This window comes from Eschrichtius robustus, chromosome 3 (assembly GCF_028021215.1).
Source record: "Eschrichtius robustus isolate mEscRob2 chromosome 3, mEscRob2.pri, whole genome shotgun sequence".
In the NCBI taxonomy this organism is placed as follows: Eukaryota; Metazoa; Chordata; class Mammalia; order Artiodactyla; family Eschrichtiidae; genus Eschrichtius; species Eschrichtius robustus.
The window spans coordinates 159,109,114-159,135,002 of record NC_090826.1 but is presented as its reverse complement, the minus strand read 5'-3'; the positions used below and the strand labels follow the sequence as shown (position 1 = coordinate 159,135,002).

Genomic DNA, 25,889 nt, shown 5'->3' with positions numbered 1-25,889 from the left:
AAAATCGAATTGTCTCTTTGAAAATTGTTACATCTGTATATCTGTTGTTCCACTAGACCATGAGTTCTTCACCGATGAGTGAGCACTCATTCAATCCAGTGCCTAGAAAACAATAGGAATTCAATACATGCTGAACAAATGATTTTTATTTAGACCACTGATAAAATGAAAAAGAGATGCTGGAAGATGCATCACCACTACTTTTAAAGAAACACTTTGTATTGTACATAGTCTTGCTCTTAATAACCCAAAAAAAGGAATAGTAAACAAATCTCAGTAAATCATGTGACAATCATTAGTCTCATGTGCTTTACAGAAAATGACAACTGGTGAATAAAACACTGGACTTACCAGTCAATAGATCCTTGTTTAGATTTTCTCTGCTTATAGAAAGAATATACTGCAAGAAAAATATAGTAGATACTGTTTGTTTCTGAAGAATGGACAAATATGCTTCTATTTTATTCACTCAGCAATAGGAAATATGAATCATTTAGCAGAAGGTTGCAAGCTCAGTTTTATAAGCATTTAACTAAGTAACCTTTTTTCTATAAACACCTTAATCAAATACATGTTATACAATGTTCACGTTTAAACTTAGGTTCGATACTATAAAAAACAAACCTTTTTCTGGTAGCAAAAACATTATTTTCACTAAGATAGTTTTAACAATCAAACATAAATCTCATATATTCATCTTAGGTCTCCAAATCAAGCTGTGTAAAAAACTTCAGAAATGACAACATTACTAGAATAAATGTACTATTTCCCAAAGAAACTACTTTGAAAGCCTTCATTTCGGTGTGAAAGGCTGTGTGTGTGTGTGGTGTGGTTTTGGTGAGGTGAGGGTTGCTAGGAGTAGGTGGACCCCAGCTGGGACATGTGTTGGTTGTTTCTGACTTCATAGGGCCAACCATTCCATGAGGTACGGTCAGAACAGTGCATAGGGCCCATGATATTTTCAGGGATTCATGAAAATATTTTAATTTTAGTTTATTTTAAAATCAGAAGAAAAAATAAATATAATGAGTATATATAAGAATGAATCCAGTCTGGATTATATTAAAGATTAATATAATCTTTATAACAATGCACTCATACAATCTAATTTTCAATATTTATTGTTTTATAGAGAAAGGTTCTCACAAAGGCAAAAGTGCCTATCTAGGGCTCATGAAAGTCATAATGCAGTCTTGCAATTCAGGGCAAGCCTATTGCTTTAAAATTTTAAAGCATATAATTTTCCAAATTATGGGACATTACAACATTTAACACAAATATGGTAATTTATTAATCTTTACCTCATTCAAATGTAGGCATTTAAAATTAACAGCTAAATCTATACTTGGTGTAAAAATAACTTGGTCATGCTACAGAAGCAGTAACTGAGGAGGAGCTTCCTGTGTCTTTGCTATAAATTAAAATTAACAGGGATGTCTTCATTATCTGCCTCATGGTTGTTTTCTAGTCTTCTACATTATTAATCATTGCATTTCCATAGAAACCACACTTGTTATTCAAAGTATATTAGGAAACATTCAAATTATGAAGGCTTATTAATGTGAGGAAAATATTCTTTCCCTTTCAGTTGATTCCTATCAGGCTTAGTTGAGATAATCTGAGAACTAATAATCTGGGAACCAACAGACATGTTGGTCCTGCAGGAAGGCCAGGGAGAGTCCCGGTCTAATCTACTCCATATCTTTGGGCAGTATCTTATTATAACCAAAAGTTAGAGTCACTCACATCAAGCTTCACTTCTCCAATACATATTCTAAAAGGCTTATCTTGTGAAGAATAAGTAAGAATAAGAACAAACAAATCATAAGCTATAAAGTGGCCCTTGTAACCAAACCTAAAAGAAGTAGGATAATCTCCTTTGGAGATTTGTAAAACAATAGTTGCAGTGCTGACTTTTTCAAATATGCTAGGAAAAAATGTTTACATTCTAGTCCTGAAAGCCTTCAAATGAGAATGTTTTCTAGTAAGGGGCACCATTTCTGTATTTTGGGTATAGGAGTTTAGCAAGAAGAATTGGGGGAACTCTGATCTGCTCTGTATATTGGAGAGTATTTTGATATTTGGCATCTGGAGAGGGACATGGGAGGAACCAGTAAGACAGTCACCGCAAGGGAGAAAGGGCAGAGAAATAACAGCTGGGGGAGGGAGGCTCAGAGAAGGGGGTATGGAAAGGATTTCAGAGGTCAAATTGTACACACTAGAGATTTATAAATTGTTTGCTGCGCCCTGTGCAAGGTGGGCCTTCCATGACCCCCAAGTCTTCAGCATATTCATGTGTATTTTGAGTGAGTGCTTTTTGTGTGGAAAATGGTGAAAAGGGTGAGTTTCATGTGTGGTCATTATGGTCACAGCCAATACTAGAGGCGAGGGAGTGGACACCAAGAAGTCCATAGGACAGTAGGTAGGCTCCCTGAGCATTCGAAGAAATCCTGGGGTCATGGGGATGGCTTTGCACTTCCACAGTCTGTGGAATCAACCAATTCAAAGCAATTTTATATAGTTCTTAAAAGATAAGGAGGCCCCATGTTTGACTCCAGTTTAAAGACAGTGATGCAAAGCTATAAATTTAGCATTAACTCAGTTGTTAAGAATTGAGAAATGGCAAGATGGATGGGGAAGGATCATTTCCTCCTTCTGTATTGAAGGCCCCGAAATGAGAACTCCCACCAACACTTTCACCTTCCTGGGGAGTCACTGGTGACGAAATTGCTCCGCGCTCTCTCTCTCTCTCTCTCTCTCTCTCTCTCTCTCTCTGTGAGGGTAAGGAAGTCAATTTTAGCCTCAGGTCCAAGTCACTCTTTTCATTTAGCTTCCTTGTTATTTTTGAACCATATCTTACTCCTTGATCTATTCATACTTTATTGGTTCAATCTCTGGGGAAGGTATGGATATGCTGAATTGGACCTCCTCAGCACAATGTTAATCTAAGAGAAAGGTGGGATGACTATTACGAGTCGCTCTCATTTTAGCAAAAAGAAATACTGCAACTAAGCAGTACTACCAGCACTCCTCTGAGGGCCTCCTACACCATGCTCGCTGGCTGTTGTCTGTAAGGCAACCTGTCTTGTTTCTCCCTTGCTGCTGACCTCATGTGATCATGCAGCCTGTTTCTTTCTCCAAGGTGGTTGGAGTCAATGCATCTAAAGCTGCTGATCGCTGTGAGATTCTGTTATTCGAAAGTGCGTTTGCAAGTTTTCTCATCATTGGACACACGTGACACTTAAAAATTTACATTTTTTAGAAATTTGATCTCACCCAACGTCCCTCCATAGATAGACTGTCATTTGATTGGGACAGTGTTATTTCACTGCCAATTTAAGATTTAAACAAAATGTCTGTTTCAAGCTTCACTTTCTCTTCTCTGAAAAATGAAAGCTCTCCTCCCTCTCTGAACCATATAGCTGAGTGCTCCTGCCATCTCTCGGGTGAGTTCTTTTCACAAGAACTTGATTACTATCTGTCCTCCCCAGGTTGCAAGCTCCTCTCCTGTTCCCCAGCAACTAGCACAGGGCATGGCTAGCGTAGCACAGGAGGACAATTATTGCTTACAGAAAAGATCCAGTTAGTTAGTATAGTTTATACTTGACTTGCATGTGTAAATCTTACTTGCCTATCAAGAAGAGGCAATTCTTTTCTTATAGCACCAAGCTCAATTTGGGGCCAATTAAACAGGACATATTAATTATCTGAAGACATTTATCTGACTATGGATGGTCAGTGGACTTTCTTTCCCTTCCTTCCCCTGCCAGGCTCATGTATTAAGACTCTGTACCTAAGTTTTCATAATGCCAAAATAAGCAGGTTATTATTTCTAAAAAGTCATTTAATAGACAATTTTAGTCCTTCCCCACTACCCCCTCATTCCCACTTAGTCGTTGGAATGTTTTACTTTTCAATTACTTTTTAAATGCACACAAAATTTACCATCTTAACCATTTTTAAATATACAGTTCGATGGCATTAAATACATTTACATTGTTGTGCTACTATCAGAACCATCCATCCACAGAACTCTTCATCTTGTAAACCTGAAACTCTGTCCCCATTAAATAATAGTTCCCCATTCCTCCCTTCCTCCAGGCCCTGTCAACCACCATTCTACTCTCTCTTTCTATGAATATAACTACTCTAGATACCTTACATAAGCAGAATTATATAGTACTTAACATTTTGTGACTGGCTTATTTAACTTAGTATAAAGTACTCAAGGTTTATCTATGTTGTAGAATATCAGAACTTCCTTCTTTTTGAAGGCTAAATAGTATTCCTTTTTATGTTGTATAGAAAACCTACACCTCTGCTGTGTGTCTCTCCTTTACTCTCATACTATTACCACACTCACCACACTTCTGACACCATACATGTGGGAGTTTTCCTCAAACCAAGCAATTCTCTGCAACTCCAGCTGGGCATCCTACAGTTTATTCTGACACTATTAACTTGGAGATGGCATCAGATTCCACAGGTTAAAAGCTCAGCCCCACAAGACCATTCCCCTCCTTCACACGCCAATTGCAAATGCAGTTTGTCACCTGTGCTTCTGACTAATCAGCTATAAATCAGAAGTTCCCATGATCCCCTCTTTAAGTTCAATCAATTTGCTAGAGTGGCTCACAGAATTCAGGGAAACCGTTTACTTACATTTACCAGTTTATTATAAAAGAATATGATAAAGGATACAGATGAACATCTAGGTGGAAGAGATGCGTAGGATAAAGTATGTATTTGCCATCTCTGGGTGTGCCACTCTCCCAGTACCTCCATGTGTTCATGAACCTGGAAGCTCTCTGGACCCCATACTTTTGGGATTTTTATGGAGGCTTTATCATGTAGGCATGATGGATAATTAACTCCATTTCCAGCCCCTCTCCCCTCTCTGGAGAATGGGGGTTGGGTCTGAAAGTTCCAAGCTTCTAATCATGAGTTGGTCTTTCTGGTGACCAGCCCCCCTCCAGGAGTCCATCCAGAGTTACCTGGAAAGACACTGCTGTCACCCAGGAAATTCCAAGGGATTTAGAAACTCTGTGTAAGGAACCAAAGACCAAATATTAGAACAAAAGATGCTCCTAGTGTTTTTATCACTTAGGAGATTACAAGGGTTTTAGGAGCCCTGTGTCAGGAACCAGGGCAGAGACCTGTATGTATTTTTTCTATTATCTCACATAAGTATATACCACATTTTGTTTATCTATCCATCCATCAATAGACATTTTGGTTGCTTTTACTTGTTGACTACTGAGAATAATGCTGCTATGACCATGGGTGTTCAAATATCTCTGCCAGACCCTGCTTTCAGTTCTTTTGAATATATACCTAGAAGTGGAATTGCTGAATCATATGGTAGTTCTATTTTTAATTTTTTGAGGAACCACCACCCTGTTTTCCACAGTAGATGCACCAATTTACATTCTCACCCACAGGGTACAAGTTTCCTATTTCTCCACATCCTCACCAACACTTATTTTTTGATAGTAGCCATCCTAATGATTATGAGGTGCTTCAGCTTCTTTAATCAGCACAAGATCCACAAAGACCTTACTCCCATGAGCATATGTGCTTTATTTCTTGCTACCCAAAGTGTGGTCTGTGGACCTGCAGCCTGGATACCACCTGGGTGAATTTGGTTTGCAGAACCTCAGCTTCCCCCCCAGCCCTACAGAATCAGACTCTGTACTTTAACAAGATCCCAGGTGAGTCTGAGAAGTGCTGATCTACCTGCAATGGAAGCTCTGCAGAGGATCAGAGACTCAGAAGAATATGAACCTCACTTGGGCTCTGCAAAATGAGGCATTGCTGGATAAAGCAAGCTGGGGTTTTTCTATGGTTGATAGATTTATGGTACATTCATTCTCTCTCTCAAAGAAGTAAATGTAGAAAGAAAGTGTAATCAGATAAAAATAAATACCTTGCCCAACTCTGTACATTACTATTTCAAAGATAAGAAGAAAAACACAAAGCAGGATAATGGATTTTCTTTCTTAAACACTACATCATCATCTGGCCTCTGTTTGAGAAATTATACAATGCTGAAAGCATTTCCAGTTCATTCTATAAATTCTATTATAACTAGAATAATAATAATTTGGGGCAAGAGAGTCAGTTAGGGGGAGGCAATAGCATCATAAAACTTAAGTTTGCATAGCGTTGTTCTTGCATAGTATGCTTAACAATAAATACATGGTAATCTCTATCTAGTTGAAAGGAGATGGGAGGGAAAGGGCATCCCAGGCCAGTATGAGCGAAGCATAGAGGCATAAAACAGCCTAATAGCAATAACAATAATAACCATTATTGAATGGTTATTAGGGACTGGGCCCTTTCTAAGCATCTCATATGAATTAACTAGTATATGTTCTTGCATTCTAAACAGGCAAACAATGTCAAAGATAGGGTTAGAGAAGAAAGGCAGGGCCAACAAGCAAGTAGCAGGTTCCAGACATTAGACTCAGTTATTACCATTTTACAAAAAAAGTATCTCCAGGTAAACCTACCTGTGACTTTGTTCCATAAGGAATTGCAGACTTTTTTCCTGAAAGAGAGTGAATCATTCTTGCTCTCATGGGGATACCTTGGGATACAATCTGAAATAAAATCAGAAATATCAATGTCAATTTCCATAATGCAGCATCATGCAAATAAGATAGATATTGATTTTAAAATGTGATTATTCAAGTATTTTCCAAAAATCAAAAAATAATGTAAAGGTCCATGCGAACACAGTATGGTAGAAAATCAATAAAAACTATGTTCCTGCAAATTTTAGTTTTTAGGTTTTTTTTAACCTTTAGATTTTAGAATAGACATCAAGTTTATTTGGTCTAAATCAAATATTACAAGAGAAGAAATGGTTCATTGTCAGAGAGATTAAGTTATTTTTCTCATGATCTCAAAAGAGAGTAATGCATGAGGGGTAAATCCCAGGATTCCTGAAATCCAGTGCAAAGTGTTTTCCTACACATGCCTAAGAAAAATGTGGAAATGCAAATGGCAGTTATATTGACTTATATATCATTTCAAAGACACACTGTTGCAAAAGTACTATCAATAAAAATATATTATTTCTCTTCACATTTCCAAGATACATGATAGTAAGAAGTTTAGCAACATTGAATCCATATAAGGAAAATCTGCAACAGGCACACAATCCAAACACTGAGAGCTCATTGGTTTCAGATTTCAGAAGTTTTCAAATTTTAGATAGGCAATGTAGTGCATATGTGGTTATTATATGACACACAGAGGAGTCTAGGGCACCGCCCCATAACACAATATTTCTTTAGTAAAACACATTCACACGAAATGAGATTTTTTAAAAAAGGCTATAAAAAGCCTCACATCAGGTCAAGTTTGCTGCTGAGTGGGTGATGAAAAAGCTTTCTAGTCCCAGAACTTCTGGAGTACAGAGTTGTGGATAAGAGATTATGGACCTAAGAAGTCAAAAGAACGGAGGTCCCCTGCCTCCTCTCACCCTGGATGCCATCTCAGATCACACTTCTGTAGGCAGAGGTTCACGATACTGTTGAGAGCCCAGTGTCAGAAGTGATGATCAAGTTCCCACCAGATACAGTATCTGCCTGCCCCACAACCTGCTCTGGTCCCCCCGGGTGCTTCAAGTGGGAAATGTTCACCCTGTTGTGAAATTTAGAAGTTTGAAAACCTTTGTAAGATGAGCTCTCATGCAGAGGTTTCTTTGGCATTAAGTGGTGCTTTGAACTAGGAGAAATCAAGACCGTGCAGTTGTTGAAAAACAGCAGGTGTTATTTTCTATAAGGAAAATGCATTAACAAGGTACCTGATCTTCCAGACCAATGGATTTCAAGGCTTGTCGTCCTCTATAAGAAAGGGCCAAATTAATGCTTCTTCCACGTGCAAATTTAGTCACTCGGATATCTAAGATATTGGAAGTAAACCCCATGTTACACACACTTTCTTATATCCTAATACAGGATGAGCATAGAGCACCTGAAAAACTGGTGCCATCTGGCCAATTAAAATACCTTGTTAACTCTTTTAAAGAAAACACAGATAGTAATATATTTGCATTAAATTAAATTTAGATAGTTGAGGTTTTTAATGAAATCTAACAGTTCATCTTTTAAAATTTTTTTCTTTTTAAAATCTAAGGAGTTGCCAACAAACAAATGAAAGGATGCTCAACATCACTAATCATTAGAGAAATGCAAATCAAAACTACAATGAGGTATCACCTCACACCAGTCAGAATGGCCTTCATCCAAAAATCTACAAACAGTAAATGCTGGAGAGGGTGTGGAGAAAAGGGAACCCTCTTGCACTGTTGGTGGGAACATAAATTGATACAGCCACTACGGAAAACAGTATGGAGGTTCTTTAAAAAACTAAAAATAGAACTACCATATGACCCAGCAATCCCACTATTGGGCATATACCCTGAGAAAACCATAATTCAAAAAGACACATGCACCCCAATGTTCACTGCAGCTCTATTTACAATAGCCAGCACATGGAAGCAACCTAAGTGTCCATCGACAGATGAATGGATAAAGAAGATGTGGTACATATATGCAATGGAATATTACTCAGCCATAAAAAGAAATGAAATTGAGTTATTTGCAGTGAGGTGGATGGACCTAGAGACTGGCATACAGAGTGAAGTAAGTCAGAAAGAAAAACAAATACCACATGCTAACACATATATATGGAATCTAAAAAAAAAAAAAAAAAAAAATGGTTCTGAAGAACCTAGGGGCAGGACAAGAATAAAGATGCAGATGTAGAGAATGGACTTGAGGACACGGGAAGGGGGAAGGGTAAGCTGGGACGAAGAGAGAGAGTGGTATGGACATATAGACACTACCAAATGTAAAATAGATAGCTAGTGGGAAGCAGCCACATAGCACAGGGAGATCAGCTCAGTGCTTTGTGACCACCTAGAGGGGTGGGATAGGGAGGGTGGGAGGGAGACGTAAGAGGGAGGGGATATGGGGATATATGTATATGTAAAGCTGATTCACTTTGTTATCAAGCAGAAACTAACACACCATTGTGAAGCAATTATACTCCAATAACGATGTTTAAAAAAAAAAAGAAAAAAATTCTAAGGAGGAAGAAGTCAAAGAATCAGAACGACATCTCACATTATTCAGTATTGTCTTACCTTCTCTAGCTTCATATACATTAACTTGGAAATTCCTCTTGGCAAGGAAGCACGCATTTAATGATCCAACCTAGGAATCAAAGCAATTTTTTCATATTTTTATCTGATTCCACAAATACAGGGAATTTTTGCTGGCTAAATGCAACATCATGTGTGGTCATAGCCTCAGTCATCACATTGATTTGCTCAATCACTACTGGAAAATACCATTTGCAAAAATAATGGGATTAACTCAAGATTAATCAGTATAATTTTCAAGGAAGTTATGGGTTTTCTTTTTTTTTTTTACTTTTGTATGATGAGATATAACTTTCGTACAGAACAATCATAAACCATGTGTACAGTTTACAGAATAATTAGAAAGCAAACACCCATATAGCCACTTCGATCAAAAGGTAGAACATTGCCGATCTCCTATAGCTTCCCCAAACTCCTCCCCAGTTACAATCCCCAAACTTTCACCTAGAGGTAAACGTTCTGACTTTTGTGATAACCAATCTTTGCTTCTTTATAGTTTTACCACTTAGGTATACCTCCCTAGGCAATATAATTTAATTTTGCCTGCTTTTGAATCAGATAATTAGAATCACACTTGTGTATTTTTTTTGCAGATGCTTCTTTAACTCAATAATATGCTGATGAGATCTATCCATATGATCTCGCATAAAATCCATTTTCATTACTGTATGATTCTTCATTATGTGAGATCTCACAGACTATTTAACCATTTTACTGTTGAAGGACATTTGAGTTGTTTCTGGCCTGAGAATATTATTTTTTCCAGTTTTATTGAGATCTAATTGATATATAAATTGTATAAATTTAAGGTATACAGCATAATAGTTTGATATATGTGTATACTGTGAAATGATGGCCTGGTTTAATTAACAATGCTGCAAAGAACATTTCTGTACATGTATCCTGGTACACATGTGCATGATTTTTCTCTAGGGTTTTATGCACAGAAGTGGAATCCCTGGTCAAAGGTTTATGTATCTTCACCTTTATTATGCCAAACTGTTTCAAAATTGTATACTAATGTGTTTTCCTACCAGCGGCTTCTGAGAGTTCATCTTTGCTAGCACTTGGTGTTCTCAAACTTTTAAACATAGTAGTGGTTGGGTAAGGTGAGGAGGAGTATAGGTTTAATTTACATAAATAAATAGTTATTAATAAAGAGATTGAACACTTTTTCATTTATTGATTACCTATTTGGATCTCCTCTTTTGTAAAGTGTCTGTCTTGCCCATTTTCGGTTGAGCTGTCTGTTTTTTCTTCTATTGATCATTTGAGCTATTCAGAGATCTGAGTACAGGGTCTGTCATTTTTAAATGTTGCAAATATCTTCTTCCATTCTGTGGCTTGCTTTTTAAACTATATAGTATCTTTAATGATGAGAATCTGTTTTAATGTAGTCACATTTATGAATCTTTTACATTATCGTTGATGCATTTGGTATCCGGCTTAAGAAATCTTTCCCTACTTTGAGATTATAACAACTTTTTTGTTTATTGTCTTCTCAAAGCTTTATAGTGTTGCCCTCCTAAATAGCTTTATATAGGTTGCAGTGATTAATGCCTAATCACTAGCAACTTAAATTTGAGAACACCATCTATATTTAGTTATCACACTTGAATTTTCAGCAGCATTCAATACTGTTAACTAACCTTTCTTCTTGAAACACTAAATTTCCTTCATTTTCTGTTTTTTTCCATACGTCTCTGGCCATCGCCTCTTTCTGTCTTTCACCCTTGCAAAGAAGGACAATCAAATGTTGGGGTTTCTTAAGCCTCCATCCTGGTCTATCTTCCACATCCATGGTGATGCAAAAACTTACTTCTCCCACTCAGATCTCTTTTTTGAGCTCATGCATATAGATGTTTAATTGATGTACCTTTTTAAATGTCTCAAAGCACCTCAGAATCAACAGATATAAATTGAAACTTGTGATCCTTGCCCCAAATTGTGTCAGTTCTCTTCACATGGGTTGGATGGGATGTCTCAATGAATGACATCTCATCCATCCAGTTGCTCAAGCTAGAAATCTAAGAGTCATCTGTGGCACCTCTCTCTCTCTCATTCTCCACATCCAATCCATTCCAAGTTCTGTCAGTTCTACCCTGTAATGTTTCTCCATCTCTTTTCATTTTCACCATTCTGCTGCTAGTTATCATAATCATTGTGCTTGATTAATGTCAAGTTTCCTTTTTATTCTACCAGCATTCATCTGACCTCTTGACCATTGATTCTCCACAAGCAGCCATTTGGTGTAACAGTGAAACAGGTCATTTGAACGAAATCTTCTGCTAAGAGAAAAAGGAAGCCCAGGCAGGTGAACTTGGCATTTGGAGCCACACCTAGGGTTATCTACTGATTACAGGGGAGGCAAAGAATTTCAACAGAATTTTTGACAGATTCATGAAGTTAGAAGGACAAATCTGGAGTTTAGGACAGGTATCCCAACCTCCTGTTCAGAAGGGTTTAATAAATGCCCAGGCTTTGGGTTAGGACCCTAAACAGGTATATCTTAGAAGTAGGGTAAACTGGAAATAAATCAATGATCAAAAGGACCAAAGTAGGCTTAGGAATCATCTCTAGCCCTGATTGGATTATGTTCATCTGGGATTGCTGGTTACCACAGCCACCTGACAGAAGCAAACATAATCTTCTCAGAGAAAAATGACATCATCGTAGGCCTAAGATTTTCTCCATAATATTTTTACATTATGGAGATCACATCGCTGTTCTGCCCCAGCTTTGCTAGCCTTCTTTCAGCTGCTTGTACTCATCGTGCTCTCCCTCACCAAAAGATTTCTGTGGCTAACAATCTTCTTCTCTTTCCTCTTTTTCTAGTAAATGCCCATTCATCCTAAGGTCTCCACTCAGCTTTACTTCCATAAGGAAGCCTTCCTCAGCCACTCTAACTACCTCAAACCCCTTCTTATGAGTTCTCATAGTGCTACAGACTTTTCCTTTGAGAAATGTTAAGGGTTGAAATGTGACCCCCAAATTCATATGATGAAGTCCTAACCCCAGTAACTCAGTGTGACCTTATTTGGAGACAAGGTATTTACAGAAGTAATTAAGTTAAAATGAGGTCACTAGGGTGCCCCCAAATCCAATATGATGGGAGTCCTTATAAAAAGGGGGATTTGGATACTGAAACACTCATAGAGGGAAGATGATGTGAAGAGACACAGGGAGAAGACGTCCATCTACAAGCCAAGGAGAGAGACCTGGAGCAGATCTTTCTTTCACATCCCTCAGAAGGAGCCAACCCTCTTGACACCTTGATTTTAGACTTCTAGCCTCCAGAACTGTGAAACAATAAATATTTATTTTTTAAACCACTTGTTTGTGGTACTCTGTTACGGCAGCCCTAGGAAACTAATACAAAGTGCTTATCACAATTGAAAGTTTACATCCTTAGGGTGATTCTGTTATCAATAACTGTCTACCCCATTAAGCTGCAAACTGTTTTTGTTCACCATTTTATCCTTGGCCAAAACCATTGTGTTTGCAAGATAATAAGTACCTGATCAATATTTGTTGAATGTATAAATGAATGGTAGAGATTACATTTTTAAATAAAATTTGTAACCAAACCAAGCCAAATTATATTGAGCATCTGTTGTGCATGATTTAATCTGCTAGATTTTAGGGATCTAAAGTTTGTCAAGCTAAGTACTCAGGCCCACTGACACCTAATTTAGTTCAGGTGTCAATCTAGTTCAATCTGGTTTAATCTAGTTCAAGAAGAGACAAACATATAAACTAATCAATGTTTAGTAAATTTTATATAAAAATTTTGCAGATCCTCCACAGTATCTGAATTTCAAATATGGGTTGGTTAAAAAAATATATAATAAATTTAATCATAAAACATTTATATATACTTTTAAAATAATTATATGCTTCAGTCATATAATTTTATTCCATTTGCCCAACGTTTTGTGCATATAGATTGAGATATCTTTCCCTGCAAAATAATTCTCGGCCCAGAGGTGGAAATCAATGTTAAAAGAAAGAAAAAAAAAAAAAAAGGACTAAATGAAGTCTTAGAGAACATACAAGAAAGGGATTAATTTTGCCTTAAGGGATCTAGCAGAGTGTATTTTTCAAAGATGGTCATAACAATACCTCTTCTGTTATTTGATCTCAACACTCCTTCAGCAGGAAATGGAGTTTATTTCTTCACTTTCTTGAATCCAGGAGGGCCTGTGATAGCCTTGATCAATAAAATGCAGTAGAAGCGACACCTGAGCCATTTCCAGGCATAGTCCTTAGCTGGCCTGGAAGCTTCTGCTTCCTGCCTTTTGGAAGCCAGTGATCATATAAGAAGAGTACCTATCTGGAGGCTGCTATGTGTGAGAAACCCAAGCCACATGGACAGGACACATGCAGTTGCTCTAATTAAGAGCCTCAGCTGAGCGTTTCACTCATCAACAACCAACACAAACTGCCAGCCATGGGAGTGCGCCATCTTGGACATCCAGCTTAGTCAAGCCTTCAGATGACTGCAGCCCCGGGCACATGGCAGAACACCCACAGAACTGTGAGGCATAATAATAGATTGTTGTTTTAGGCCACTAAGTTTTGGGGTAGTTTGTTACACAGCAATAGACAGCCAGAACAAAGGGATTGGTAAAAGCTTCCTGGAAAGATTATTTTTTAGTTGAGTTGAAGAATGAGACTATTTTGACATGTAGAGAAGAAGCAAATTGATAAAAGAGTATGAATCCTTTGGAATTTTAAAAACAACTTTCAGGAGACATAGAAAAATGATTATTTGAAAAATATTTATTGATTCCTAAGTATTACAAGAATCTTTGTTAGGCATTAAAAGTGATCCAAAGATAATACATAATGGCTGCCCCAAGGGAGTTCACAGTCTTGGCTGGATCTTCATTTTTTCAAATGTTATTCATATATTTATTTAGCACATATATATTGATTTTTTTCTGTGTGCCAGCTCTGTGCTAGATGCTAAGGATACAGCCAAGAGCAAGATATATCTAGGTCTCTCAAGGGGATTACAGTCGATTATAACACAGAATGATAAATAGCATGGTGGGGGAAGTGCAGCTATGAGAGTATGGAGAAAGGACCCTTAACCCAAATGTAGGGTTACAGAGTAAGATAGGGTATGACTTCTCAGAAAAAAATGAAATCTAAACTGAGACTGAAAGAATGAATGGGAGTCAGCCAAATAAGTGTGGGTGGGTCAGGAGGAAGAGGGTTCTAAGTAGAAGGAACACATGATAAAGGTTAAAAATAACTACTAGAAAGAATAAAACAGAAATCCAATTAAAGAAACAATAATAATAATGTACAAACCCAACAAGAAGTTGTTATGTATCATTCATTCATTGCTCTAACTCATTTAATCTTCTCTGCAGCCATATGAAGTAGATACTTTATTATCTTGTTTTACAGATATGGAAATTGAGGCACAGAGAAGTTAAGTGGCTCACCTAAGGTAACACAGCTAGTGAGTGCTGGAGTTGGTATCAAGATTCAAATGGATCCAATCTGTCTCCAGAACACAGGCTCTTAATCAATAAAGTAGAAGTATGGGTGACTAGCATACAGTTGAAGATTGAGACCATGAATTAAGAGTGGCCCCAAGATTTGAGGTTTTGTTATATTTTTTCATTGTAGCACTGAACAGCGTGGATTCTATGGAGAGGAAGAAAACCACTGGAATCAAGCAGAGTGGGATCCAGCCATTTGGATGGAATAGAAAGCAAGGAGTTGAAGTATTATTTGGATTAATGAACAGTAACAATTAAGTTGGATGGGATGGAAGGAAAACAGAGAGGACTGATGAATGGGGGGAGTCGGAGTTCCCTGTGAAGAATAGATGTAGGAGAAGCAACTGAATGAGAGAGCTAGGAAGTTAGGAGGCTTTGAACAGAGAGTCCTAAATCCAACACTATTATCGTAGATGAGGCACTTCTGTGGAATGACAAGGTCGAGGTCCAGGATGTGGTCATGGGACTTTGAGACTGAAGTATGGTGGAGGTGGAAGGGATTGAAAGCACAGAATTCTAGGAACTAACAGGCTAGGGAATTGGTTGGGTCAGCAGTGTAAACTTTGATAGTCACTCAGTGTGATGTCAGTGCTGGGGTATAGAAGAAAGATTATGAAGTCTTCAATATTGGGTAGAAGTGGCCTAGCGGTTGATTGATGACAACAGTGAGGGGACAGAGGTGATATAAATAGTATAAGTAACCTCAAAGGATTTGCACATAAAACTGGAGACAGAAAGGGCTGGAAGTTTCGGTGTAGAGTAAGGGTATCATGGCAACTCCCAATCTTGAGATACTTGAGCTGTGGGAGAAGGCTGCAAGAGAACTGCTGTCCTCAGGTTTAAGCTAAGGCCAGGAGTCTGAGGGGAGGTGCAATAAGTAAAGTGAAAACACTGGAAATTTTGCATACCAAAAAACAGATCCAGTGGGCTCTGTGGAAGATTTTGGAAGGGAAGGGAGAAAAGAGAAGTTCAGCAGGGAGACACGAATCACAGAGCTGGATGAGGGTACACCTGTGAGGGCATACTTAACTAGAGGAGCTCTGAGATGTGAGGCTGGTGCGTTCTCAGCAGCCCCCAGTCGATGTGGGGATTAAGGAGAGGGCCTTGCACCTGGGCAGTGTTTAGGGGACCTATCAGTACAATTGTAGGCACAGGAGGACCTGAGTCCTCTTCTACTATTTACTCCACATGAGTTTTTTTCCCTCTGCTCTAAGGCAGCTTAGCATCTAAGCACTTAGATATTCTTTTTCTTAATAATCTGATGGTTCAGGGCTTGTGTCTCCTCTCACCATGGATACTGCAGCCACCTAACTTTCTTCATATTATTCAATTTCTGTAGACTGTGATGGGTATTTTGTAGTCAGTCCCTATTTAAACCATTAAGTGTGTGGAAAGTTTAAAAATTTAATTTTGCGAAGCAATTCACATGTTTAATATCCTGAAAGGCCAACCAAGAAATCCATGTTGAATTATTTTGTTAAATAAATATACCAGAGGTAAGAGGTGGTAAGTAGGCAGAACACAGAGGATTTTTAGGACATTGAAAATACTTTGTATGATACCCTAATTTTATACATTTATCCAAACCCACAGAATGTACAACACCAAGAGTGAACCACAAGGTAAACTATGAAATTTGAGTGACAATGATGTATCAATTTAGGTTCATCAACTGCAACAAATATACCATTCTGGTGGGGGAGGTTGATAATGGGGCCAGAGGTATATGGGAAATCTCTGTATTCCCCTTAATTTTGCTGTGAACCTTAAACTGTTCTCAAAAATATAGTCATAATAAGTCAGTAAGGGCTTCCCTGGTGGTCCAGTGGTGAAGAATCTGCCTGCCAATGCAGGGGACACAGGTTCGATCCCTGGTCCAGGAAGATCCCACATGCCGCAGGGCAACTAAGCCCGCACACTACAACTACTGAAGCCTGCGCTCTCTAGAGCCTGTGCTCCACAACAAGAGAAGCCACCGCAACGAGAAGCCCCAGAACCGCAACAAAGAGTAGCCCTCACTCGCCGCAACTAGAGATAGCCCGTGCGCAGCAACGAAGACCCAGTGCAGCCAAAAAAAAAAAAAGTAAGTAAATAAGCAAACCATTTTTTCCTGTGTAGCCACTACTTAAATTGAGAACACATTACTTGTTAACATTTGGTGTGTCTGAAGAGATCATTACAAATTGCTTCCCTCTTAATCCCTCAGTCTGAAGTGACTTCACCTTGTATTGTTGTCATCATTTTCTCATCAGTGATCAAGCTATCTCAGCTGACAGTATGACTTGGTGCTTGGCATAAAAAACTGTGTGTCTTAATATCTTTTTCATGCCTTTCTTCACACCTTTCCAGCAAGGCCCTGGACTCTTTTGTGTTTCACTAATCACAGCTCCTTTGATCTTCTTAATTCCCTTTTTTCTCCCCTGATTTCTTCCAGCTTATGAAAAGTTGCCTGCCTATCTTTCACATGTGTGTTAAAGAATATCTAGTAAGGACAATAGTAAGTTGTATCAAGGAAAAGAAAAACTGTAAGCTAACTAAAGTTCATACAATAAAATAAATTTCTTCCAAAGGCTAAATTGCTCTATAGCATTAGGGAAAAAAAATAGAAAGGATTAAAGGCTAGATAGAATAAGTCTCACTGAAGGAAAAGAGAAAGGTTTGTGAAACTCCTCTTTCTTTCACAGTATTATAATCATAACTGCTTCTTTTATGTTTGTGGAAAGCAGGACAGGGGAAGGATATTGATCAGGAGACCAACTTGGTCAGGAAAGTTGGAATGAGGCTAGAGGAAGTAATTTAGAAATGAGTTTTTCTTACTGGGAAAACAGGCCAGGGAGAAAGACAGTAGGATACACAAGCCACGATCTAAACAACGAAAGATCAGTGAACCTAATATAGGGAAATGGTGTAACCGAGCAGGACCCTTTAGGGCCTTCCCAGGGCATGCCCTTCTGCCATGTCCTCTGCTTCAGCTGCTCTCTGAAGTACCTAGATAATAGTATCTGATGCACATTTCCTGAGTTGTTTTACAGATGTGAACCCCTCCCCCCCAACAAATGGAAGATGGTAACTACCTGATGACCATGAGCACATAGCCCCCACACCTCCTGAAGCCTAAGGATTGATAATGTGACACTGCTCTGTTACCTCACTATCAACAAACCAGAGAATTGTGCATGAGCTGATCACATACCCTGCGATACCCACCCCTCACCTGGCCTTTAAAAATGCTTTGCTGAAACCCTTCAGGGAGTTCAGGGTTTTTTGGGCACGAGACACCATCTCCTGGCATGGCCCTGCAATAAATCTTCCTCTGCTCCAAACTCCAACATGTCGGTTTGTTTGGCCTCACTGTGTGTCAGGCAGACGAACTTGCCTTTGGTGACAATGACAGAAAAGTGGAGAAACTGAGATTCAGAAGCAAGAAATCCATTCATCTGTTTCCTGGGAATTCAACTTGAATTATAGAGTAAATGAGCTGTAACAAATGATGTACAAACAAGAGTCTCAGTGACTGGGTTCAGAAGAGGCTCAGTTCCAAGCCAATGGTGGGCCAATGGTCTACTTTCATGAGTTTGTTATGTTACTTTTCTTTGACCAAAATTTGATTCCAGGATCTTGGGAGATGAAGCTGACTCAGGTGGAGATTCTCCTTCAATCCTTTCTAAGGTTGGAAGTGTTGATCCCTAACTCTCTAACACTTCTTGTGTTTACCAGTTGAGCATGTATAAATGGTTCCTCATGAGGCAGAAGGAAAAGAAGGAACCTCAGGTGATATGGACACAATAGGGTTAAATATAATCTTGGTTCATGAAAATATCAAGGGCTAGAGAGGATGAGGGCCAATAGGATCTCTTATGCATTGCTTGAAATGATCTCAAGTTGAGTATTCACATAACTGACAAGTCAGCAATTCCTCTAAAAGGCATATACCCAAGAGAAACTCCAGGAGACACATGCCAGAATATCTAGAGCCACAGTTTTCATAACTAAAAATAAACAAAATACTGGAAGCAGCCTAAATAGCCATCACAGAAGTATGGACAAATAAATTATGGTATATTTACACAATAAAATGCTACAATATGAATATATTAGTAACACTACAAGTAAAAAGAACATGTCCCAGATGACTTCATACTGCATGATACTCATATAATAAAGACAACTACAACTAAACCACAGATACATGTATATAACAATTTTTAGAAGTATATATTTTTAGAAGCATATTATTTATGTGTGTATATATATGATCAGCATATATCATATATACATAAAACTTTTATATATATTTCTAAAATCAAGAGAATGATAAACACAAGATTCAGGCCAATGTAATGGGTGGAAGAGAAGCACAGAGGCTGCTATAAGTCATTCAATGTATCAGTTCCAGGTTGAGTGGTGAGTTCAAAAGTACTGCTGCTTATTATTATTAATAAACACACAAAAGAATAAACAAAAATGTCTTCTTCAAGACCAGTCATAATAAGGTGTCCAATTCTGTATAACTAAGGTTTGAATAAAATTAAAAGAAAAAATATTGGTAGATGTTACATAAATTCAACTAGAAGGATTAGTAACATGGCTAATAAAGTACTTTTCAGACTCTAACTTTATTTCTCCTTCTTACTTTGTGTAAAATGCACTTAATCAGGAATGAACTGCCTTCTTTAGTTGTTACACAGGCAAAAAGGCTAGCAAGACATAAAGATACAAATGCAAAGGAAAATGTGTGTACATCATTCTGAGCACACCACAAACTCTCGGTTAAGGCACAGCTGGTTCCTGTGCATCAATAGGGGAGGAGGGTGGTGAGAGGAGAGAAGAAACTAGGCAAGGTTAGACTCCTGGGCGCAATCAGCAGTTTTCATGCCAGTTCTTAGAGTTAAGCCTGGACAGAGCTAAGACAGTTCTATTAACAACATGGACAATTATGAAAAATCTCTATATTTCTTTTGAAGCACCAATAGTCCACAATAGTAAACAGATTTGATCATAAAATAATTTGTAAATTAAATGTTTTATTAACAACTGGTCTAGCCTGGTTGCTTAAACAGAGCTCTGATGAGATTCCTGGGTTACGTAATTATGGATTTACCCAATTTATTGTTCTTCCATTTCTCTACTTCCTCTCGTCTTACTTCCTTCTTTAAAGGTCATATGCTTTGACCCCACCCTGACCCATTATATTGATGCCTAACATACCAATTTAAAAGATAATTTGAAAATTTCTTTTATATAAATGTGAGTGAGATAAGCTTCTCAGGCATTCAGCAGGTGTGGTTTTTGTAATAGGATTCATTAGCTTTCTGCTGATTACCATGTGACCTCTTCAGCAATGATTGTTCGAGTGTCCAATGATCATGAGAAAACTGTACCTTTTAATTTATAAATGCTGACTTTGACAGGAAGAGGCAACATGATTATAAAAATGTCATACCTTTTTGACTTTCAGGAAAACCTGAGGAAGCAAGGGAGGAAGCCATGAAGATGGGGCGGGGGGGAGCGATCCAGGCAGAGGAGAGGGCACAGCATGTGTAAGTGTCCTCTGGCAGGAGGGGCCTGGTGTGTTGGAGCAGCGCCAGGGGCCAGGGCAGCTGGGGAAGAAGGAGGGAGGGGACAGTAATAGTTGGTGAGGGCGGAGAGGAGCTGGGGAGCCAGCGGACAGGGGGCCTTTCAGGCCACTGGGAAGATACGGCTTTGACTCTGACGGAGATGGAAAGTCATTGGTGGTTTAAAAGATCATTCTAGTTGCTGCTGCTGCAGCTGATGGTGATGGTAATGGTGACGACGACAATAATGATGACGGTTGTGATGGATCTTCCTGTTGTCGTGTTGGAGTATTGGTTTTCTTTTCTTTTTCATGTTTCGTCCAGCATCTAATCTCTTCCTCTTATACACTAGTGGCTCCCATGCGAGGGCCCCATGTTGAATAGCTTTGGGCTCTGACCTGCTTCAACTAAATTTCAAGACCTTTTTCTGGAGAATATCACACTTACATGGTGACTTCCAGCCCCACTCTGCAGATCGCTGCTTCCTTTACAAATTCTGCATTTGTCTCTATTTTTACTTTATTTTTTTTTAAGTTGAAAGATTGTATCTTGTTGATATTTTGATCTCCATGATTTTATTTTATTTATTTTTTAAATAAATTTATTTCATTTATTTATTTAAAAAAAAGTCATACCTTTTATGCTTTTTAATATAATGTGTTTGAAATTAATCTGATAATGTAATGTTAAACATGTGTCAACTATTTTTGACCTAATGAAGCATATAAAACTCTCCCTAAGAATCACAGAGCTTGTTTATGAGTCTGTCACCAAACAGACTTTAGTAAAGCCTGTTACTACCTCCTACTCATGAAACTATGGCTTGGTCTCTGAAGAATGTGATCTTTGAACATAGCAATGTAATGAGAAGAACAAGACTGTTAACTGTACTTATTCTGAAATAAGCAAATAAAAGTGTCTTCAGGGACTTCCCTGGTGGTCCAGTGGGTAAGACGCTGAGCTCCCAAAGCAGGGGGCCTGTGTTCAATCCCTGGTCGGGGAACTAGATCCCACATGCATGCCACAACTAAGAGTTTGCAGGCCACAACTAAGAAGTCCACATGCTGCAACTAAAAAAGATCCCACATGCCGCAACTAAAGATCCCACATGCCGCAACAAAACATCCCACGTGCCACAACGAAGATCCCTCATGCCACAGCTAAGACCCAGCGCAGCCTAAATAAATAAATAATGAATAAATATTTTTTTTAAAAAGGTCTTCATACTTTGTAACTATTCCATCTGCTAGAATTGTGTATGTTATGCCAAATGTTGTTTTATTATTTAAACCTTACTCTGAACTCTCTGACCTGTATCACCTGAGTTTGGTCTCTAAGGCAGAGCAATAGTCTTGATTTTCCCTCCTTTGATGATGATAAGATGAATGCCCCACACACTTTCAAGTAGGGGCTCTTAGGAAAGCTTGTTCATGACTTTTTCTCTGGCCTAGATCCTTCTCCAGAATACTATCTCTGACTACTGAACCTCCCTTCCTGGGTGTCTTACAGGAATCTTCATCTCAACATACCTCATATTCAGCTTATTTCCACTCCTCAGCCTTCAAACCCTTCTCCTCCTCTGTAGTTCTTAGTGAATGGCAACTCTGCCCACTATTTCACCCAACCAGGATACCTCAGAGAATATTTAATGCCCCTCCCTTCCTACCGATATACATTTAATTAGATGAAAAGTCTTATTTATTGCACCTCTTGACTCTCTCTCAAAATAGATCTCCTACCCATACCTTCCACCTTCCTTATATGGGGCCCTCATTACCCTTCACCAGGACTACTACAAGTTTTCTAGTAACTCTCCCTCCCCCCCAGTCTCTACCTATTTAAGCCATACTTCCACCAGAGCTAGTTATCTTCTAAAACAGAAATCAAATGATACATTTTCTTTCTTAAAATCCTTTAATGGCTCCTCATAAGTCCTCAGGAAAAAGTCCCAAATTTTCAACATGGCATAAAAGACTTTTACATGGGAACCCAGCCTCTCTCTCCAGCTCATTTTTTGCTATTCCCTTGTACTATCTGTAAGAGGTATACCAAAGTCACTGTATATTTCCTGAATATGCCATGCACTTTTATACTTACGTGCCTTTGAATCTAATGTTCCCTTTGCTTGGACTATTTATTTCTGCTTTAGCCTTCATTCAAGACTCATGTCCTCTGTGCAATTTCTCTCAGTATCTCTCCTACTCCAAAAGACTTGTCTTTTCTTCTTTAATTCCATGAATGTATATGTGTGTGTGTGTGTGTGTGTGTGTGTATGTGTATATATATATATATGTGTTTTAACATCTCTCATAATTAACTAAATTATTTATTTACATTCCTGTCTGACTTTCCCACCAGGCTGTGACTGCCCAGGGAATAATGATATGTGATGTATGGCTTGTACTTTATCAACCTTTCTATTTCTGGTACAGACCTGATACTTAGTAAAAACCTTAACATTTTTTAATAAAAAATTAGGAAATACAGATAAACATGAAGAAAAAAGTAATCTCCCGCAATCTTACCATCAGGGAGAACCGGTGTTAAGATTTTCTATGTATGTAAAGCAAACGATATTTCTTTTAAAAATGGTAGCAGGATATATATTTTATTTCATCATTTCCTTTAAAAAATGAATAGTATACTGTGAATATATTTCCAAGTCATAAAATATTTTAAGTCATAATACTTGATAATTACACTACATTTCATTATATGCAATGCCCTTATATTTGTACATTTGAGTTATTTTAATTTTTTAGGATTATAAATGATTGCATGGTGCCCACTGAGTTCTTTTGATAAAATCACAGTAATGAAATGGTCCATCAAAGCACAAGTCTTAGTGGCAGGGACCAAACTCTCAGAAACTTCTGAGATCTACACCCTCTTTCTGTCTGCCCCATTGGTTCTTAGGCCTTAGTAGCAGGGAGGAATGGAATAAATATAACAGGGTAACGAGAAAGGAGGGAGAAGACAATCTGAGATAAGTGGAGGAGATGATTTTGATTGCCTGGAGTGTGGGAGGAGTTTGCTGTATCTTCTTTGGTTTTGTTTTTAGAATAGCTGCAAAGTACGTGAAAGAGATTGAGAGTGAGTGAGATTTTTAGAAGGTTTTGCTACAGGTTTTGAACATACTCCAGATTTGGTGTTTTTGAGAGACCACATTAAAGATTCTAATACTTTTAATTCCCCTCAGGTTGAAGGACGATCATTCCTCTAAATGCAGCGCCTTGCTGAGGCTGACTTCGAGAGAGAGCGCTGATGCTGCTTTCCGCAATTCCCCCCTATTTTTAAGACAATCAGCATGTATTTTTTCAAATTGTCCTCCAGAAAAAAGTACCAATTTAGATTATCATCAACAGTGGAGGAGTGCTCTTTTCTCTTTGAGTGGACAGATAGATGAATAGGTGGATGGACAGATGTTTATGGACAGATGGACAAACAGAGTATTTTGGAACCAATGAAAAGGAAAGCAAAACACGTTCCTTGTAGGCAGTTAATAATACTTTGATCTGTCTAGAGTTGCTGGTTCCATTCCAGGTACTGCTCATCAGGTAGCAAATGAAATAAACTCTGAGCAAGGAATTCTGTTTTATGTAGGTGAGAACAGGATTTATGAGGCACCTTAGAAGTCCATCAAGGCAGAAAAAAAAAAAAAATCTCAAAATGTTAGTTTGGTGTGTTAGAGAAATATAGATACTTGAGCAAGATAGCTGAAAGAAAACTTGTTCGGTGGGAGGAAATGAAGCACAAGCAAAATTACAAAAGAGATTGAGGAAAGCTGGTAGAGTGAGATGAAAACTTATCCCTAGCCATTGAGCAAATGCAGGATGACATCTGTGGTCACAAAAAAATCCACTCTACTTCTGTTTGTAGAAGTTGCTAGATATCAGGGAAGTAATAAAGGTTTTTCATACACAGGTTTTAGTGCCTGAAGAGCAGAAAACAAGAGTGGAGTGAATAGAGTTTTGTTTATTTTAATATTAATAAAAAAAAAATAATAAAGGTAATTAAGTTATTTACATGGTTTGTCTCATCAATATTTGCATAAAATAAAAAGTATACACTTGAACCAACTATATATAGACCTATATATGGAACTATATATAGACCTTGACCAAAGATTATGAAACATTTGATGGTTTATATGTGTCCAGAATATTTATTTTGGAGAAAGTAAAAATTCTGGGTGACATTTGATTTCTGTTTTTACGAATACTACATTGAGAACAAAGCTAGAGATCTGTGAGTGAGGAAGTATGAAAAAGAAGCAGCATAATTGTAGAATTAAAAGACCTAGGGACCGGCACATATATACAATGGAATATTTCTCAGCCGTAAAAGAAACGAAATTGAGTTATCTGTAGTGAGGTGGATGGACCTAGAGACTGTCATACAGAGTGAAGTAAGTCAGAAAGAGAAAAACAATACCGTATGCTAACACATATATATGGAATCTAAAAAAAAAAAAACAAAAAAAAAAGATGGTCCTGAAGAACCTAGGGGCAGGACAGGAATAAAGATGCAGACATAGAGAATGGATTTGAGGACACGGGGAGCGGGAAGTGTAAGCTGGGAAGAAGTGAGAGAGAGGCATGGACTTATATATACTACCAAATGTAAAATAGATAGCTAGTGGGAAGCAGCTGCATAGCACAGGGAGATCAGCTCAGTGATTTGTGACCACCTAGAGGAGTGGGATAGGGAGGGTGGGAGGGAGGGAGATGCAAGAAAGAGGGAGGGGATACTGGGATATATGTATATGTATAGCTGATTCACTTTGTTATAAAGCAGAAACTAACACACCATTGTAAAGCAATTATACTCCAATAAAGATGTTAATAAATAAATAAATAATAAAAATAAAACAAGTTAAAAAAAAAAAAAAAAAGACCTAGGGACCTAGTTTTAGCCCATGATGAAGAAAACGAGACGCAGAGAGGGTAAGATTTCTTGGGCTTCCAGCTGGTTACAGCCTCTCCTCCTTCTCCTCACTGTCTTCTGCTCTTTCTGTCCAACTGAGCTGAGTGAACAGTGAGCTCTGAGGGGAAAGATCCTAGGGAGAAAGGGCAGAAAACACCATCTTGGGCCAATTCGGCATCAGGACTATTTTGAGCCTATAAATCTGTGACAGAATTATCATCCATAGAAGTGAGACACAACCTCTCATAGAATCAAGGTCAAGCAGTTTCAAAGGCAATGACTTGAATACTAAGGGACAGGGCACAATTAACAACAGTAAGTCATAAAATGCACAAGTCTCCTTACCCTGATGTTTTGAATGACTTTACCCTCTAAATAGCTCTTAATGGAGAATTTTGCTGGGTCAAACATAGGGAGAAGGGAGTGGGGTTGCTTGTCAGCAGGGGAGACAAAAGAAATGCTTCAATATTGCCCTAAAATACATCTTCAAAGTGTGTGCCAGAACAATGCACACATACTTCAACAGAAGGCTGCAGCTAAGGCTGGAATGCTTAATAGTCCTTTCAGCTAAAACTCTTAAACTTCAGCCAAAAAGTGAGGGCTCAGTAGCTGTAGTTGTCACTGAAATCTCTGGTCATTTCCATCATACCTGTAAACATTGAAAATAGTCACCTAGAAGCAGCATTTCTGAATACCACGGACCTGAATACCTACATA

General features: G+C 38.2%; 1 protein-coding gene across 1 annotated transcript in view; it reads right to left on the bottom strand.

The window, feature by feature from the left end:
- Positions 1–25,889, bottom strand: part of KMO (kynurenine 3-monooxygenase) — a 55,672-nt gene that overhangs the window by 25,224 nt on the left and 4,559 nt on the right. Inside the window, 4 exon segments of the mRNA XM_068541663.1 lie at positions 352–400; positions 6,513–6,602; positions 7,814–7,911; positions 9,158–9,227. Of these exon segments, the coding sequence (XP_068397764.1) occupies positions 352–400; positions 6,513–6,602; positions 7,814–7,911; positions 9,158–9,227 (307 nt within the window).